Source organism: Lynx rufus, unplaced genomic scaffold (assembly GCF_022079265.1).
Source record: "Lynx rufus isolate CCGP_SWC_20201006 ecotype Redwood Valley unplaced genomic scaffold, mLynRuf1.p SCAF_20, whole genome shotgun sequence".
NCBI lineage: Eukaryota > Metazoa > Chordata > Mammalia > Carnivora > Felidae > Lynx > Lynx rufus.
In genome coordinates this window covers 15,968,842-15,989,006 of record NW_025814835.1, presented here as the reverse complement: position 1 = coordinate 15,989,006, position 20,165 = coordinate 15,968,842, and the positions used below count along the sequence as shown (strand labels likewise).

Here is a 20,165-nt window from a genome sequence, read left to right as displayed (position 1 = left end):
ACAGCTATCTGGAACACATAAGGTTTTTATTACTGGAGAATATTAACACTAGATCTATATCGGACATGATTTTTTATGTATACGGAGAACTAGCATATTCAAACTCCCACTGCATGTAAAGTATGTTCTGTCCTCGTGCCTTCTCAAAGAGGCGTCACAACCTTCTTCACCTGAAAAACTGTCACGACCAGGGTCTGGAAATACGCCTTGAGACCTGTACGTGTGTATATACGTGTATATATGCACAAACTCATTCAAAGCTATGTGTATAAGCCCCCAAGTGCTCTAGTGTAAATGATCATTTAATGCAGAGAAGTTAATGCCTTTCCTATTTCCATTTTTGCCCAAGGGTCATTATTCAGTAAAAAAAGCTGAAGCTATTCTTGGTATTGGAACTGGCAACGTAATTGAAGTAAAATGTGATGAAAGATATGTTTCTAACACGTTCTCAAAAAATTTTTATTGTCATTATGCTTCACAGATTGAAGAATAATCTATAGGTTTCCTATTCCAATTTTTAGCAAGAATACTCCCCCAGGTTAGTTTTAATAAATTTTAACTGCAGCAATTATGAAAGAAGCACCAAACTCATCCTCTCCTACTCTTAAAATGTCTTTACTAAATATAGTCTATACAAGTGGGACTGTCACATATCTTCCCTGTTTTAAGTATATCGAATTATGTGTACTATAAATAAACATAAAAATATAATAATGTTTGTAGATAAAAATTCAACTGCCTTAGCAATCTACAAAGCAAAAATACATTTACATTTTCTTTGAATACCACCTTAAAACATAAATAATATTATAAATATTGCATATATTCTGGAAGATCATTTTTATGCATGTCAAACTTATTCATACATCAGTTCTACGTTGTGTTCTGTAACTTGCTTTAATTTTTTTTTTGGTTTGGGAATGTCTTAGAAATCTTAAAAAAAATTTTTTTTTAATGTCTATATATTTTTGAGAGAGAGACCGAGAAAGAGAGAGCGAGCGAGCGAGCACAAGCGGGGAGGGACACAGAGAGAAGGAGACACAGACTCCGAACCAGGCTTCAGGCTCTCAGCTGTCAGCACAGAGCCCGATGCAGGGCTCGAGCTCACAAACCATGAGACCATGACCTGAACTGAAGTCGGACACTTAAATAACTGAGCCACCCAGGTGCCCCTGTGCTAGAAATCTTATCCATTTCCTTATTCTCTTTTCAATAACTTTGGAGTTTTCCATTTTATGAATGTAAAATGATTTTATAAATCTTATTTTTAAAGAAATGTAAGGGTTTCCCCCTAGATTTTAATATGTAAGAACAATGATTAAATTGATATGATTATATAAATATATTTGAGAGTCTGTGTTTGAGTATCTCACATGAATTCCTAGAAACTGAATTATTGGTTCAAAGAACATCTGCATTTACAATTTCATAAAATTTTTCATTTGCTTTTCAAACATTTTAGAGTCAATTGATACTCTTATCTGCATATTATCAATGTGAATATTATCAGTACCTTTATAAGTGAAAATTCTGATAGACAAAAATGTTTTGTTGTTTGAAACAATGGCTATTTTTTTTAAGAAATTAATGTTTATTTATTTTTTGAGAGAGACAGAGACAGAGTGCAAGCAGGGGAGGGGCAGAGAGAGAGGGGAGGGCAGAGGGTCCAAATCAGGCCCTGTGCTAACAGCAGAGAGCCCGATGTGGGGCTTGAACCCACAAGCATGAGATCATGACATGAGCTGAAGTCGGATGCCCAACCACCTGAGCCACCCAGGTGCCCCCGCCAAGCATTCTTTAATTCAACGCGATATTTAACTTTGGTTTTTTGGGACTGAACATTTACCGAATATCTGTTTACTCACATATAAATACCTCACTAAAAACTAATTATTTTAGCCTTGCATATCATTTATTCTTCTCGTTGGTAGAATTGGTTTATTTGCTCATAATAAATCGACATATATTTGTATTTTTAAGGGGAAAGATGATTCCAGCTGAGTTAGAGAAAAATATATTACAAGCTAAGAAAAAGGTAGGTTCTATCTACAGCTCCATACTTAACGTGCAAATGCATTTTTATTTTCTTTACCTATTTTCATTAGCAGAAAACAACTGGTAAGGTAATCGCTGAAAGAAGTAAATAATCCCTAAATGAAGGAAATTAAAAAAATTTTATTTAATGTTTATTTATTTTTGAGAGAGAGAGAGAGAGACAGAGCATGAGTGGTGGAGGGGCAGAGAGAGATTGGGAGACACAGAATCCGAAGCAGGTGCCAGCCTCTGAGCTGTCAGCACTGAGCCCGACCGAACCATGAGATCATGAGCTGAGCCAGGGTCAGACGTTTGACTGACTGAGCCACCCAGGTGCCCAGGAAATTCTTTTTTTTTTTAATGTTTATTTATTTTGAGAGCGAGAACATGGGTAGAGGAGGAGGCAGAGAGAGAGGGTGGGAGAGAATCCAAAGCAGGCTCTGTGCTGTCAGCACAGAGCCCAATGAGGGGCTCAATCTCACAAACAAAGGGACCATGACCTGAGTCAAAATCAAGAGTCAGAGGCTTAACCGACTGAGCCACCCAGACACCCTAGGGAATTCTTTATAAAATTAAAGTGAAACAAGTAACATGGCAATATTTCTCTAATAGTTTTCTGTCAAATATCAAATGGAAAGTTATCAGGACTAAGTAAAGGAATTGGGTCATGTCTATTTTTGTGGTATTATTTCGTGAAAACAAATTTGGAGAGAAATAATAGTAAATGACACTCAGAGGCAGAGATCTGAGTTCATCTCACGGTTTCACTACTTTCCCCCGTACTGGAAGTACCTCAGGGTGTTTGAAATGATTAGATACTTAGTGTTTCAGTCCAAGTCATCCTGCTTCCTGATGCCCCGATGGTGATGTAATGGTAGGATTTCTGTGGAGCTCCTGAGACCAAGGATTCAGCTTCTGTCATCACCAGGGCCACATTGCCTTTTGTGTCACCGCTTCCGCTGGCAGCACAGTGTTCGGGGCCTTTGACCCTCTCCACGACATCGCGGATATTTGTGAGGCACACAGACTCTGAATGCACGTGGATGTAAGTCCCTTCCTTCCGTCTGGCCCATAATTTCCCCTTGAGAAAATGTATCCTATGAACAATCCTTAAAATTGTTTAATTAGCATTGCAGGTAAGATGAAAACTTCTCTGGAAACTAATTTTTATAATGATTCAAATAGACTTAACACCTAAGTATGGAAAGACCACAAATGTATCAAGTGTTTGAAGAGTCCAGACCTCTATCAATATTCAACCTACAATTTAAAACACCGTTTTGAAGAAATAGTTAAACCTGATTAAAACTTTGTTTTTAACGTTTATTTATCATTGACAGACAGAGAGACACAGAGCGTGAGCAGGGGAGGGGTAGAGAGAGGGAGAGACACAGAATCTGAGGTCGGCTCTAGGCTCTGAGCTGTCAGCACAGAGCCCGACATGGGGCTCGAACTCACGAACTGTGAGATCATGACCTGAGACGAAGTCAGTTGCTCAACCGAGTGAGCCACCCAGGCACCCCTAAAGCTGACTTTAAATCAAAAGAAGGTTTAGCCCATTACTCTAAATAAACATTTTTAAATTAATTCCTACTAAGGAAATCACAATTTTTTAAAAGTTTACTTATTTATTTATTTTTGAGAGAACAAGTGGGGGAGGGGCAGAGAGAGAGAGAGGGAGACAGAGAATCCCAAGCAGGCTCCCCTCTGTCAGCAAAGAACCTGACACAGGGCTCCAACTCATCAACTGTGAGATCATGACCTGAGCAAAAATCAAGAATTGGATTCTTGGGGCGCCTGGGTGGCGCAGTCGGTTAAGCGTCCGACTTCAGCCAGGTCACGATCTCGTGGTCTGTGAGTTCGAGCCCCACGTCGGGCTCTGGGCTGATGGCTCAGAGCCTGGACCCTGTTTCCGATTCTGTGTCTCCCTCTCTCTCTGCCTCTCCCCCGTTCATGCTCTGTCTCTCTCTGTCCCAAAAATAAATAAATGTTGAAAAAAAAAATTAAAAAAAAAAAAAAGAATTGGATTCTTAAACAACTGACCCACCTAGGCATCCTAAGGAAATCACAATTTTTGATGCTATTAACTTCGTTCAATGATTTGGGGCAAACCTTTCTTTGGCTTTGATAAGAGATGGACAAATTTAAAGTGACACGGTATGGTAGATTTGTTCATTTTTCTGTGGTCTTGCCAAATTTGATGCCAACTTTTCTTTATCTGTCTCTGGAAATTATACAGAAGGTGTTGGAACTCATTAGAAACCTAAAACTTTACTATGTCACGAATAGACAATGATAATTCATAAGAGGAAATTTTAAAGTGCATTGTTCTTATAAGTAACATAATGATAGCCAAGTTTATAATTATCTAACATAGCAATTAGAGCTTCATCAACGTTTGAAATAAATTTAACATGGGAAAAAGCCACTGATGCTATTTAAAAAGAAATAATTAATATAAGAACACATATCCTTTGTATCTGTAGGCAGCTTGGGGGGGGGGGTGGATTGCTGTTGTCCAGAAACCACTCCCATAAACTCAGTGGCATTGAAAGGTGAGACCCGCACCATTTTTTGTGAAAATCAAAATAACATATGCAGGATTCTGTTCTCTTTCATTAGACTCTGAGCACTAATTGGAGCTGTCTTATCACCTAGGGCCAACTCTGCGACCTGGAATCCACATAAACTCATGGGCGTCCCCCTTCAGTGCTCTGCTATCCTGATCCGGGAAAAAGTAAATGCTTTCTATTTTTAAGTAGAGCTATCATGGATATCTTGGTAATGACTAGCTTCGCTGTGAATGTTTAAAACCAAAATAATTATGGCCTCACCGAATTAACACAGTGCAGCACAATTTGCCCTACTAAAGAAAACGGATCCTTCCCCCTTAATCTTTAAGCAGCAGCCACCGGGTAATGGAGGTGCCACAAAACCAAAGAGTTGTGAACACAGGTGGTAACCCAGTGTGTGGATAAGATCTGGGCCGACACAATGGACAGTGATGAGGTCTATAGAAGACTCGATCATTCATGCCCCACTTATTAAAAATGCCATGAACAAACAAAATATCTCTTAGGGATCAAATTTGGCCCACGGGCCCATTTGGCATCTCGGATTATAGGGCCAGAAATATGGCTCATTTTAAATGTAGAGAACGATGAGTAACTGCAATATATTTTCAGCATAGAAAGCACAAATTTATGGGTTGCATGACATGATTTTCTGCTTATATGTTTTCACATTTTATCTCCATCAATAGTAAATGCAAGGCTACACAAAGAGATAAGCCCATGATCTCCTCCAAGGAGAGATACAATTATAAAATTCAACCTGGGAATCCTTGTCTCCATGTAGTTGTCAGAAATGCAAATGCATTTTATGTAGTTTCATTTATAACTTTGTTTTCTTTCTCCCTGACTCACAAGCAATTCAAAGAGTTTGGATTAAAAAACAAAAGAAGTATCTGTGTTCCTATTACAAACCGCCTTCACTAGCACGCCTCACTTTTTATTTTTTTTAATTTATTTTTATTTGTTTTTAAAAAGTATTTAAATTCCAGTGAGTTAACATACAGTGTAATATTAGTTTCAATTAGTGTGCAATATAGTGATTCAATACTTCATACAACAGCCGGTGCTTATCACAAATGTGGCCCATCACCTATTTAACCCGTCCCTCCCCCCCACTTCCTCTCTGGTAACCGTCAGTTTTTCTCTATAGTTAAGTCTGTTTCTTGGTTTGTCTCTCTCTCAAGCACAAAAAAGGATGAAATCTTGCCATTTGCAACGACAGAGACGGAACTAGAGAGTATTATGCTAAGCAAAGAAGTCAGTCAGAGAAAGACAAATTTAAGAAACTCACTCACCCTTGAGTACTCAGCGCCCACTTTATCTCTTCGGAGAGAATCGTCACTGTCTCCTAGCCTAGAAGGTTCTCAGCAACGCAGACTGGAACTTTTAGCTCTGCTTTAGATTCTGTTCAGCTGGCCACATGGCAGCAATATTCCTTCAATATCCCATCAATAAAATGGCAGCTCACCCATGTTTGAAGCCTGCAGATTAACAAGCTACTCCTTCCTGTCCACTCCTGAGTGTCCAGTACCCGGAAATTCTAGTTTGCCTTGCATATGTCTTCTTTAAGACGTGTCTGAGTTTGCTCCCCCTTCCTACCGCTGACAGGTATGTTTTCAACGTTCAGATTTCTGATACCTTTATGTTTAGGACTCAAATACCAATATTTTTCAGTCTTCCCCGATTTCTCCACCCATAGTGAGTATGTTGAAATAATCCATTTTATTCTATTATTACATGTTGTGTGTTCCTCAGAGAAGTTAAGTTGTTGTTTTCTTGTTTTATACTTTTTTGTCCTTTCCTGAAGGTAGATAGATGGTCGCCAGAGGTAGAGCAGAACCCCCAAACTACTCAGCTTTTACTGTTTTTAAGGTCATTGCTGGAAAATAAGCCTATTTTAGTGTAGCTTTAAATTAAGAGGGACATTTGACTTTTATCTTTTAAACATTTGAGTGTCTCAGGTTGTACATAACGCCATTTTGACTCATGCCTTAGTGAGCAGTGTAAACCAAGTATATTCAATATTAATGAATACATTTTCTGATGCTGAAAAGGCACCTACAGACACTATAAGTATATATATTTTGCTGTAATTGTACATGAAATACAATTAAAACTAATTTCCAATATCTTTTACTTCATTGTTGAAGGGGAAGGCAATGCCATTTGTTTTGAAATGAAGTGCTAATCATGTCAGTCTCTTTCATTCATAAGGACATTTTCACGGTGCAAAATTGAAACCCATTCAGTGGCTTCTCATTGCTTTTTGGATGGGATTAAAATCCCTGACATGATCCCCAAGGCCTGGGTGGTACGTACCCTTCTCTGCTCTCCCATTCACCTTCTGCTTTCTTCTGCTTTTTGCCCTTGAGATCCTTTGACTTGCCCTTACTCCCAAGAAGGAGTCATGCAGCCATGCAGCTTCTCACATATGACCTTGGCATGAGTTTTTCCTTCTGTCTATCAGGGTCTGGCTCGGCTTATGTCTCCCACACCCTCCCCCAACATCTTTCTTGTTTAGCTCTTACTGAACTCAAAAATGACTTTTACCCAGAAGACTTCACTTCCTTGACCTTCAGACTAAGTGAAATCCTTGATCCTTAGAATATTAGAATATTAGAATATTCTCTTATAACACCCTGAAACTCCTCCATAGCATTTATCCTGGGTACAACTTCACATTCACATATGCCCCATTGTGCCCCATTCACAAATGCCCCTAACTCTGCCTTTACCCCACCCAACCTCCTGCAACCCAGATTGTAAAGTCAGCGGGGTAGAGGATTTTCACCTTTGCTTACCTCACACCCACTGACCGGACAGCGCGTGTCAGATTGTAGGTAAATATGACTAACTATAGCTTAATCGTCACATCAGAATAGATAAAACTTAAATATTGATCATACGGTTTTAAAGTTTTTTTAATATTTTTTCACATATTGTTCATATAAATCTATAAAGTATTTTTTTAACTTTTTTTTTTTTTTTTGAGACAGAGAGAGACAGAGCATGAATGGGGGAGGGGCAGAGAGAGAGGGAGACACAGAATCGGAAGCAGGCTCCAGGCTCTGAGCCATCAGCCCAGAGCCCGACGCGGGGCTCGAACTCACGGACCGCGAGATCATGACCTGAGCTGAAGTCGGACGCTCAACCGACTGAGCCACCCAGGCGCCCCTAAATCTATAAAGTATTTTAAATAGTTTCCAACTCTTGCCAAACATAACATTGAAAGGGGAGTTTGAAGTAGACTAGAGAGAAAATATTTACATGTGTAAATAGGACACTTAAGATATAAAAACACAATGTACTCTTTTTTAAGGTATCATTTCTATTCCTTTTCCCCCAAATACTTCAATTTTTACCATCACATTGTGCTCCTTTCCCTAGATCCACAAGCCTATTCTAAGGAAAAAAAAAACCAAAAAACAAAAAAAGTGTGAGATTTCTCCTTTGAAGTTGGGTTTCCACCAACTTCCAGAGAAATTGCCCTTTTGTCAGATCCCAGATTCATCACTATTTGGATATATGACCTTAAAAATTGCTTAATATGTTGAAGTATCAGTTTCCTCGATCTATAAAATTGATACAATAGGTCCCATGCTATGAGTTTTCTGTGAGGCTCAAATGATGTGATATTTGTGAAGTGCCCAGTATGTAACAAACACATAATAAATCTATTGTTATTTGCTTCTTGCACAAAAGTTACGCTTGATGTGCCTTTAAACGGTCCCCTGTCAGTGCACACAGATTTAGCCTCGCTTGTGCTGTTACAACACATACCCTTCGAGAAAAGCCTCTCTTTGCTGGGTGACGGGAAACATTTCTTTGCTCTAGTGATTACTTTTTAACCATCCGAAGCAAATGTTTCTCCATCCTTCAACACTGAAGAGGAACATTTTCAACATCTTTTATGTGAGAAGCACAAAATTAAGTGAGTGGATTATTCTCTACCTACCGAGACTAACAGGGCAGTGTGCTGACTGGCACCTATCGGCTGATTCATGGGATAGTTTCGTTCAAGTGAACGAGGCCCTCAATTCTCATTAAGACGTAATAATAGGAAATAATCTCAAAAGAGCAAAACATCGAGGCCTTTGAGAAAAGTTCAAGAAAAATGGATAAATTTTGTGTTAATCCAATTATACCACTTGTTGTTCCAGATAAACCCAAAGAACAACAGGATATACCAAAATCCTAGAACAGTAACATATTTTTTTTTATATAAAATAAACAAAATCCTATTTAAAAGTGCACACACTGAGTAATGTATAGAATTGTTGGGTCACTGTCTTCTACACCTGAAGCCAATAGAACACTGTATGTTAAGACAGTCAAGACACAAAAACTTTATACAATTTAAAAATTAAAATTAAAAAAACGAAGGTAACACAGAGTGCATGTAATTGAAATAAATAATGGTGGTTTCTTACTGAGAGGTATATAACCTACATGTAGACATATTGTTCCTTTTTTAGGGTCTTCTGGAAGCATGCAACGAGATGCACGCTGCTTATCTTTTCCAGCCAGATAAACTCTACAATGTTGACTTTGACACTGGGGATAAAACTATTCAGTGTGGCCGACATGTTGATGTCTTTAAGCTATGGTTGATGTGGAAAGCAAAGGTAGGAGTTTGTCATATCTTGTATTAGGTCTTGTTCATTTGGATGAAGAGTATAGACTATTCCTTTTTTTTTTTAGAGTTCTATTTGGGTGTCTTTTCCAAAGTTTTATATTTTTCCACACATCTCTCAAGAAAAGCGCTATATTTCTAACTGCAGATGACAAGCTTGGCTTCTCAGGTATAAATTCTAATGGGGGTGGAAAAAAATTTGGTATGTTCCATCATTATTATACACTCTACCAAACCATGGGAATAAAAATCTATCAGGAATATAAACTTGTCCACAACTTTAAAAAAAAAACAAACTTTTTTTTCCTCCTCTACTAATTGGAAGTGTTAATAGTCAAGTAAACTTGAAGTCAATATAGATTCTTAGAGGTGAGCCCTTATTTATCACACAGACGTACAATCTACCTTATAGTCAAGGTCAGCAGATAGTCTCTCCAAAGATGATAACAACAGCAGGACGTGTTCTGTGCCTTTCTCCTGCCCTTTGTTTATAAGCTTTAATTTAAATAATTGGCATGCTTTTAGAAGCTATTTCTGTCATTCCAGTCCCAGTGCCCCACAGAAAGATGGACACTGGGTTCTGTGTAGGTGAAAGCTTTGACGTGAACTACCATCATCTATAATATCTTACCAACCCCTTCGACTTAATTTGAAGGTTTTGTTTTGGTTTTGGTTTTGGTTTTTGGTCAGAAATATACTACCACAAAACCAGAGACACCACTTTTTGTATAAGTCACCCAGCAATGACCTGACATCTAGTCAACACTCTGACTCAAGATTACCAGTAACTCGGGGGGACAGTCATTAGTTCGTCTTGGGAGTTTCACCGATAATTTTTATTATTCAAAGATATGCATTCTGTAAGTTCTTTTCCTGAAGATTTTTAAATAGCCAATTTGGAAATTTTGTTAAACTTGCTTTAAAAAATACTCCAAGGTCAAATTTTAACAAACACAAAGCTCCAAATTTTGTGTCGATCTCCCAGGCACCGATAATCCAAATATCCCTCAATCTGATTCGGTAAAGATTTTATTTATATAAATATTTTCACGAACTTCCTGAACTCTGTAAGAGGTTGCCAGTTCTGCCATAGCTTAGCTGTCAGTCACAGCATATATGGTGGCTTAGCTTAAATGGGCATATACACGTAGATATTTGCTATCAGGTCTATTCTTGAACTCACAGATGTTCAATATGTATCACAACTTTAAAAAAATGATATATTTAAGGGATTATGCAAAGGATAATATAGTTCATCTATTCCTTTATAAAGTAAAGAAGTGGCATTCAAACTTTTTAACACAATCCACGCTAAGAAATACATTTTATGTTGTGGCCGAATAACACGTTCACAGACACATAATTAAAACAAGTTTCGGAAAAACACCTTCTCATATATGAAATCCTCTAATGTTTTCTATTTCACTCTATCTCCTTGAAAGCAAAGCTGGTGTGACCCACTTAACTGGTTCTATTACCCACAAATGGCCTAAGACATGCAGTTCAAAAGGCACAGATAAGCTCGTTTGGCCTGGATTGAGCCAGACCATCGGAGAATTGTGTACTTGAACCATCTCCTTTGGCCCTCTATAAAATAGACGTGACCAATGAATTTTTAGTATTCGTATTTATTTCCTTCATCCTTCCTGTAAACACAAGGTTTCCCGGTCAGAGGAAGATCAACTGTTTACTTAGAGAATATCTCAGTGTCAGGTTCCCACACCCTGTTTCCACCTCAGGACAACATGGTGAGGCCATGGCACATCACCCTACATGTGCAAAGGAGATTTATTTCCCAGGAGAGGGATCCTGCAATCAGGCAACTGGAATCGTACACGTGAGCTGGCATACCCACTCTGAGAGAGAGAAAGGGAGGGAGAGAGAGAAAGGAAAGGAAAGAGAGTTTATGTCTACTCCTGAATGGTTATGGAATCTTCTTTCGGTGTTGGAAAGAGTCTATGCCATTCAGCCCCAGAATGAAAGCATTTGACTCCTGGAGAGATAAGAAAGCTTTTATTACCCTTTCAATGGGAGCAGATGATTACATAAAACTCAGTATACACTGGAATGGAAATGCTTTTCCAATAGGAAAACATGTCTCACACTGGAAATCAAGTTCAGGAAATATCCATGGCAGGTTTGAAAGGGACGAGTTGACTTGCAAGTCTGAAGAATTCTGTTTTGTCCTCCTTTGCTCTAATTACACAATGGATACTTCATTGATGGTAGAAAGAGGAAACATAGTTAATGAAATTCATATTTTGTATAAGTAAAATTAATTACATAAAACTGTGATAATTTATAAAAGTAAGAAGAAAATCATATAATAGATTCTACAGACATTGACTATATGTGCAAAAGCAAATATAATGTGAAAGCTTCTTTTTACATGGATTTTCTACATGGTTTGGACTGGTTTTGGATTCATAAAATCAATGTGTTTTGGCCAGGAGAATGCTATCGGGAGATTAATTGTCCAAAAGCCCCATCTGCTTCTCTTAAATTCATAATTACATCTGCCCTGGGGCTGTTTTCCAAAGTTTTCTCCCAGCCAGTGACTGAGCATGTCAGGGATTCTAAGGCATTCATTCCATTCCTGAGAAGCACAAGACTCTTCCGACAGCTGACTTAGTGCAAGGCCTCCCGGTGGCCTTTCTGAATTTTCCTACTGTCTTCCACACAGGTATTTTCACTAGTCAAATCCTGGCACCTTTAATCTCTTCATGATGTCTGCATTTTGGAGAACATGGGCTAACAGAATCCAATCAAACTTAAACTAGAAGTGCCATTGTCTTTTATGATGATGATGATGATGATGATGATTTTAATGTTTATTCACTTTTTGAGAGACAGAGACATAGTGTGAGCAGGGCAGGGGCAGAGAAAGAGAGGGAGACACAGAATCCCAAGCAGGCTCCAGGCTCTGTGCTGACAGCAGAGAGCCCAACGTGGGGCTTGAACTCACAAACCGTGAGACCATGACCTGAGCCGAGGTCAGATACTTAACCAACTGAGCCACCCAGGCGCCCCTGCCATTGTCTCTAATATTCAGTCTTTGCAGATTTTTTTTTACAGAACTTAAAGATGCATTTGCAATATGGACACATACCATATTTTTTAATGCCCATTTTTGATTGCCACCAAAAGTTCTAAATGGAAAATTCTTGGAGATTAGTAAACACTATGGGAACCACTTCAGTGATCCTGGGCCCATTTCTTCAGAATCAAAAGTAGGAGGGGCACCTGGGTGACTCAGTCAGTTGAGCATCTGACTTCGGCTCGGGTCATGATCTCATGGCTCATGGGTTCGCGCCCTGCGTCAGGCTCAGAGCCTGGAGTCTGCTTCCGATTCTGTGTGTGTGTCTCTCTCTGCCCCTCCCCTGCTCATGCTCTCTCTCTCTCTCTCCAAAATAATAAGCAAACATAAAAAACAATTTTAGGGGCACCTGGGTGGCTCAGTGGGTTAAGCGTCCGACTTCGGCTCAGGTCATGATCTCACGGTTCGTGAGTTCCAGCCTCGCATCAGGCTCTGTGCTGACAGCTCAGAGCCTGGAGCCTGCTTCAGATTCTGTCTCTCTCTCTCTCTGCCCCTCCTCTGCCTGTGCTCTGTCTCTATCTCTCTCAAAAATAAATAAACATTAAAAAATTTTTAATTTTTTTGAAAAGTAGGAACATTCTTCATCAATAATTTCTATTAACTTTTCTGCAAGCTTTTCTTCTTTCCTTTTGAACTGTTTATAGCTTCCCCCTGAACCAAACTGCTCTCAACGAAAAATCTCTTGCATAATATCAGATGATGAAGTGGTTATCACAAGAAATTAGCCCAATGATACTTAATCATTCCTATTCTTACACGTTTCAAATGCTAACAATGTCTTTTCCAAATGAATGTTTGCTTAAAATTGTGAGAGTTGTTGGTTCTAACTACATATTCATATAATTAAATTTTGTACGTATATGTGTATATATAAATATACATATTATACATATATACATATTACACACAATATACATATATATTTCCTGTAGAGAAAGGCACTGAAGGCATCGAAAAGGACAAGGAGTGAAAGAAACAAATTCTGCAGGAAGCAAGTTTTGGTTTCAACATAAAGTGTGGCCTCTTGGGGCTCTTAGCACCCCCTCTTACTCAGTTGTGTTTGCATCGAGAGTCCCAGAGCTCCCACATACCATAGGACCAGTGGGGTTCTGTGCTCATGGAACATTGCAAATGCTGTGTGTGAAGGGGATGGCAGACACGGAAGTTCCATGTGTCTCCTTAGCTCACATGCACGACCCATTGTCTCCTAGGGACCCTTGACTTACTTTACTTACAAATACAAGTCCAAGGTAAAATGTTAAAGAATTTCAGGACAGCAATAGCGGAGAATGAAATTAAGCACCAAACCCTTCTGGAGTGTAGGGCCTGGGTGACTGCACAGGTTGTAGGCCCATGAAGCCAGCTCTGATTCCAAAGGCTTATGTGTTGAGAATCCGCTAGAATAACTGTGAATGCATACACTCAACTTGGGCAGTAGGTGTAAGGGCCAAAGCAAAGAGATGAGTGAGGAAGTAATTTGAATAATGTGGGAGAGAATGACCGGGCCGGCAGAGCCGCAGTGGGTAGGTTAAGGTTTATTAGATTCTAATTACATTTTGAAGGTAAACATAATGAAATTTGCCAAAACATTAGATGTGGGGTATGAGAAAAGGGGGATGATCAAAGATATGAGAGCTTTAATGTTTTGGGTCTTAGTAACTGGGAGATCAAATTGACATATTATCGAGACTGGGAAGACTTTGGGAGAAACAAATTTGCGTAGAAAGATCAGGAGTTGACATGTCATTTTCAGATGTTCATTAGTCATCTCAGTGGAGATTTGAATAAGCAGTTGAATATATATGTCTGAGCTTCAGAGATAAGGTCTCAGATGAAAACAAGTGGGAGAGTCACCCCCTGTATAGTGCTTAGTGCCACGAGACAAGCGGAAGTAACCACAGGCAAGCAGGTGGATGGAGACACATACTGAGCAAGGTTTCTGTGCCTCGATTGCTCACTATATAGGGTTCTTCTAAGAGTAAGTTAAAACAAGTGTATAAAGCACTAAACTACATGCCTGGGATAGAGCAGAAGTTCAACAGCCGTTGACTTTTTTTGAGTTTGTTTATTCTGAGAGAGAGAAAGAGAGAGAGAAAGAGAGAGAGAGAGAATGAGCAGGGGAGGGGCAGAGAGAGAGAGAGGATCCCAAGCAGGCTCCACAGTGTCAGCACAGAGCCAGATGAGGGGCTTTGTCTCACGAACGTGAGATCATGACCTGAGCCGAAGTCAGGTGCTTAACCGACTGAGCCACCCAGGAGCCCCTGTTAATTTTTAAATACATTCTGCCTGTAAGTATGCCAAGGGCTTTATTTGTAGTATTTTCCCATTCCTTATTACATTACATATAATTTTTAAAAATTTGCTCTACATAGTAGACAGATGAAAATTACATGTCAAAATATTTAGAGAACACTTGTAGATCTAGGCAACTGAAGTGTAGAAAGCTAAGTAACTGGCCTTAAGTTCATGGACAGTAGGGCATCAAAGTGGGATGATGATCTGGAAATAAAAAGGAAGTGGTAATGGAGGACACCTACTGGTAGTAAGATGATAATCATTATTTATTTAAATAAGTACATTTCATTAATGTAAATCAATTTCAATGTAACTTAAAGGAATTTACATGAATGGAAACTTTATTTTGATTTTTTTTTAATTACAGGGAACCTGTGGCTTTGAGGCACAGATCAGCCGACACACGGAACTTGCAAAATACTTCTGTAAGGTTTAAAATTTTTTTTTTCAACATTTATTTATTTTCTTTGGGACAGAGAGAGACAGAGCATGAACGGGGGAGGGGCAGAGAGAGAGGGAGACACAGAATCGGAAACAGGCTCCAGGCTCTGAGCCATCAGCCCAGAACCTGACGCGGGGCTCGGACTCACGGACCGCGAGATCGTGACCTGGCTGAAGTCGGACGCTTAACCGACTGCGCCACCCAGGTGCCCCCTTCTGTAAGGTTTTAAAGAAAAAAGATAACTTTAAGTTCGTGTTTGATGCAGAGGTAAAGATGCCTTTTTTAAAGTTGTTGATAGTTTAATGGATTTATACTTTGCTTGCTGAGTATTCTTACCTGAATCTTACCTGAGATCATTTTAAAAGTATACTTAGCAATTATCATAAGTATGTTGTTTTATCTAAATGGAAATCATTTAGGTTTTAAAACCTTTTTCATAGGGGCGCCTGGGTGGCGCAGTCGGTTAAGCGTCCGACTTCAGCCAGGTCACGATCTCGCGGTCCGTGAGTTCGAGCCCCGCGTCAGGCTCTGGGCTGATGGCTCGGAGCCTGGAGCCTGTTTCCGATTCAGTGTCTCCCTCTCTCTATGCCCCTCCCCCGTTCATGCTCTGTCTCTCTCTGTCCCCCAAAAAATAAATAAATAAATAAACGTTGAAAAAAAAAAAACCTTTTTCATATAAGTTCTATGTCTTACAAGCCAAGGGTCCAAAAGACTTATCTGGTGATTATATTCAAATTTTCATTTTTAGGACAATTAAAACTATTTGGTTATAATTGCTTTTCTGATTTCTCTGGGACAGAATAAGAGTAATGCAATTGTTCCTAGCTTTTTTCTTGTATGTTACAATATGCGGTTGGGTTTCTGGACAACAGATGATATGAGAGAAAGTGGACTTTAAATTATGATAATCTTTGGTAGATCATTATCAAGACACTAAGGGGATGTTAATGAAAAAACGGATTTTTTGCCAGCATTATGGCCATTTTCCTCTCTAAGTCCTGGTCAACCATCCATTGGCTTGAAGCCATGCGAGTAAGAGCAAATGTTTAGAAACAAACGTGCTTGGTCTGTCTTCAAAATTCTCTCCCTCTGACAAAACTATGATCTTAATTTCTGTGAGTCTCTTGCAGTCTTAAGTGGAAATTGGAAGCAAAGAAGTCTGTTTGTTTTTAATACTACACAGCCTCTAATGGTTTATTTCCTCTCCAAAATAGGCTTAAATTTAAGTCAAGTATTCTTATATTTTTAATCTATGTGAAAGGCGTCCAGACATTGAAGCCGGAAAACTTGAATTCATCTTGAAGGGCTAGCAGAGGTTAATTACATCTGTTAAAGATTTTGGAAACCAAAAGCCTCCTATCTGTCCCCACAGCCACAGCTTTAGCGAAGTCTTCTCCGTTCTCTCCGGACTTACTATAACAGTTTAGGATTCTAATATCTAGTATTCCTCTCTCTTCACTTGTTCTCTCCTCTAATCCACTGTCCACATCGCAACCCAAAGGATCTTTCTCAAAGATGAAACTGGAACTATCATTGTTTAGTTAAAATCTTCTGAGGAATGGTCACGGAACAGATGACTGAAGATCTCTGAGAGAACTGATAGACCAGGTGAGAATGATCTAACTAGATAGGAAAATCATCTAGAATTGTGGTATGAGGGCTTTTTGAGAAAGAGAGCAAGAATCTGAGAGAGACTGGGCACTCTGTGAGGACAGTGACAATTTCTGTTGTCTCTGTCTAGTGCCTGATGTCTACTGGGCCCTTAAAAACTATTTTTAAATATATTAACAATGAAATTCATTAAAATACCCCTGAAATACTTAAGGAATTAAGTAGAATTTTAAGGATATTTATACAATCTTTATGTTTGGTTTAGCCTGAGTTCACCAATGTCTGCTTCTGGTATTTCCCACCAAGACTTAAACACATCCCAGAAGGTTTTGAAAGAGATCGAGAACTCCAAAAGGTAAATGCGCGCGCGTGTGTGTGTGCTGTTTTTAATTTTAATAATGCCTTTTAAATACTGTATCTGCATCCTTAGTTTGATTGGTTAGTATAAGTGGTCATGTGGTCCCAAGCCACTGATTTAATACTTGTATAGAGATGAGCTTAATCTCAACATATCAGCCATTTTTCAAATTAATCCAGTCATAATTTATATAATTGAAAAATATTAATTAAGTTCTCAATATGCAACAGGCTGAGTTTCCTACCCTTCGCTTAATCCATTCATCGGTTAATGTATGTCAGGTGTTCTAATAGGAGTTAGAGGTATAAAACGAAATGGACAGAATCCCCGTCCTAAATTGGCTAGAAAGCTTAGTAGGAGAAAAGACAAGAATAAAAATAATAACAATTCCTAACAGCAACAGAAGAGGTAGTTGGAGAAGTATTACAAAATTTGAGATACTTATCATAAGGTCATCTGAGCAAGAATGTAAGATTTTAGTAGAGAACGATGAACGATAATAGCTGAAAAAACAAATCCAAACGAATATCATAACAAGGGGGATTTTTGTTCTTTACTTTAATGATATATGTTAAAATGAAGAAGATCACCATTATATGTAACTTACCACATATATTTGTTGTAAGTTTTCAACCCATCTTAAGCAGACATCACGTAAGCATGTTTTATTTTGAGTTATACTAACATCACAACCACTTCTCTTGGGTTAATGTGAGGTGCCCTAGGATAAACTGAACACTATCTGATATCAGGGCTTAAGGGCTTCAACTTTAAAAAAAAGATGCTTATTTCTGTTCAGAGAGAAAGCATGTGCAAGTGGGGGAAGAGCAGAGAGAGGGAGAGAGATAATCTTCTAAAGATTTTTCTTTAATGTTTATTTATTTTTGAGAAAGAGACAGAGCACGAGTGGGAGTGGGGCAGAGAGGGAGGGAGACACGGAATCTGAAGCAGGCTCCAGCTCTGAGCTGTCAGCACAGAGCCCGACGTAGGGCTCGAACTCATGAAGCGCGGGATCGTGACCTGAGCTGAAGTCGGACACTTAACCGACTGAGCCCCCCCCCAGGCACGCAGAGAGAGAGGGAGAATCTTACACAGGCCCCGTGCTCATCTTGGAGCCCAACGTGGGGCTCAATCCCATGACCACGAGATCCTGACCTGAGCTGAAATCAAGTCTGGTGCTCAATAGACTGAGCCACCCAGGCACCCCAAGACCTTCAACTTTTTATATCATCAAAATTCCCCTGGGTTTGTGGGTTGTCAATTAAGCATCTGACTTTGGTTAAGGTCATGATCTCACTGTTCATGGGCTTGAACCCTGCGTCGGGCTCTCTGCTGTCATCAGGGAACCCTATTCAGATCCTCTGTCTCCCTCTCTGTCTGCCCCTCTCCTGCTCCCTATCTCTCAAAATTAAATATTTAAAAAGAGAACTCACAGGACTTGTAAGCCCTAAGTGAAATTAAATATTTTTTTGGTTTTGTTTTTTGCTTCTCATATACCCCTTATTTAAATATTTTAGTTTGAGGCAGGTATTAAGTGAAGCTCTTCATTCTTTCTTTTCTAGATATGTGTGATCTTCCACTCGGGCAATTACTACCGATCGAGAACTAGTGAGGCACGTATTTACACAGACTTGCAAGTGGGCTCCTGAGGTACACACAGCTCGTTTAGCAGACAGCTGACCCTCCTAGGGCTCTGTACATGTTCCTGGATGGAAGGCAAGGAGGAGACCATGAGACGATTCTTTAAATTATTGCAGGCAATCACTAATATCTATTATTTTATGATCATCTTGCTTGATTAAAATATTAAATAGGGAAGGACATTACATGAACTGTCTGATTATATATATATGTTTGCCTCTGCACTGCCAGTATATTAGACTTATGGGGTAGTTAAGTCACGGATGGCATCTGTAGCATTTCAAAAGTAAACTGTGTGCGGAAGCCGAAGTTACTAGCAGAGGGGCAGGTTAAGTAGTTAGAGAATGCCCTCTTCTGACTTTCCCGACTGTCAGTGCTACTTTGCCCTATAATAACAACGTAAGAGTGTATTAATGTGGTCCACCGCCACACGCATGCTGTCGTCTGAGGAGCCATACAAGACAATGACACTGACAGAATTTGTTTCTGTGCAATTTACAAAGAAACTATGCTTTGCTGCAAAACAGTGACCTTGCAGAAAAACTCAAGACGTGGTATAATCCTTCAAATGATGAAAGTCATAATACCAAAATATGCTACTATTTTTCCGTTTCCTACTTCATCTCACCTCTTTCTCAGGTACTTCTATTCGAATTGCCATATAAATGTAAGCAAAAATGTCACACCACCTTTTTTAATGCATTCTAGCACACATCATTTTATGAGTTTGGTCATTGTGAATCACGGAGTAATGAGAGCCACAATATGAATATAGAACATGTTAGAGTTTTGTTTTTTTTTTTTTGCTGTGCTAAGCCTCTTCTTAAAAATTATCCCTGATAGTTTAAATTGCCTGCAGTTTACTTGGAACTGATGATAGTCATGTAGCCATCCATATCCTTATAAAACCACCTTTTAATAACATTTACATTTACACACAGATTGCTCCAAAGACGGTTGATAGAGGAAGGCACAGCCATGATAAGCTACCAGCCATGCGGAGACAAAGTAAATTTTTTTCGAATGGTCTTTTCCAACCCTGCCACCAGACGAGCAGATGTTGACTATCTTATTGATGCCATTGAAAGGCTTGGAAAGGATTTATGAGACTTCAGTGTGAGCTTGAATACAAGTGTGAATAGCAACTTTAAAAAAATCTTTTGCTGAAGATAAAAAGAAAGGAATACCACAAATGTATCCTCTCTTTTAGGACTTTTGATTCTCTTTTATCCTTTGCTACTAAGATGATGAAAGGGAAGCCGGTTCACTGAAGATCACAGATGATTGATAGATTCAAGTTTGTTCATATATTTGTTATTTTCATTAGTTCAATCAAAACTATTGAAAATCTGTCAAATATCAGCTACTTCTCTTGGGGTGTTTACAGCACAATAGCAAGTAAGAAAGACAAAAGAAATCCCTCCTCTTGTAAAGAAAGACATTCCATCGTGGACATTCTGTACCTTAGCATATATTTACAT

The 20,165-nt window shown here is 39.1% G+C and overlaps 1 protein-coding gene across 1 annotated transcript in view; it reads left to right on the top strand.

The window, feature by feature from the left end:
* Nucleotides 1–19,791, top strand: part of LOC124517024 (glutamate decarboxylase 1-like) — a 31,460-nt gene extending 11,669 nt beyond the window's left edge. The window contains 10 exon segments of the mRNA XM_047086212.1: nt 350–444; nt 1,981–2,035; nt 2,963–3,079; nt 4,525–4,589; nt 4,693–4,771; nt 9,083–9,232; nt 15,000–15,062; nt 15,297–15,341; nt 16,951–17,060; nt 19,638–19,791. Of these exon segments, the coding sequence (XP_046942168.1) occupies nt 350–444; nt 1,981–2,035; nt 2,963–3,079; nt 4,525–4,589; nt 4,693–4,771; nt 9,083–9,232; nt 15,000–15,062; nt 15,297–15,341; nt 16,951–17,060; nt 19,638–19,791 (933 nt within the window).
* The last annotated feature ends 374 nt before the right edge of the window (nt 19,792–20,165 follow it).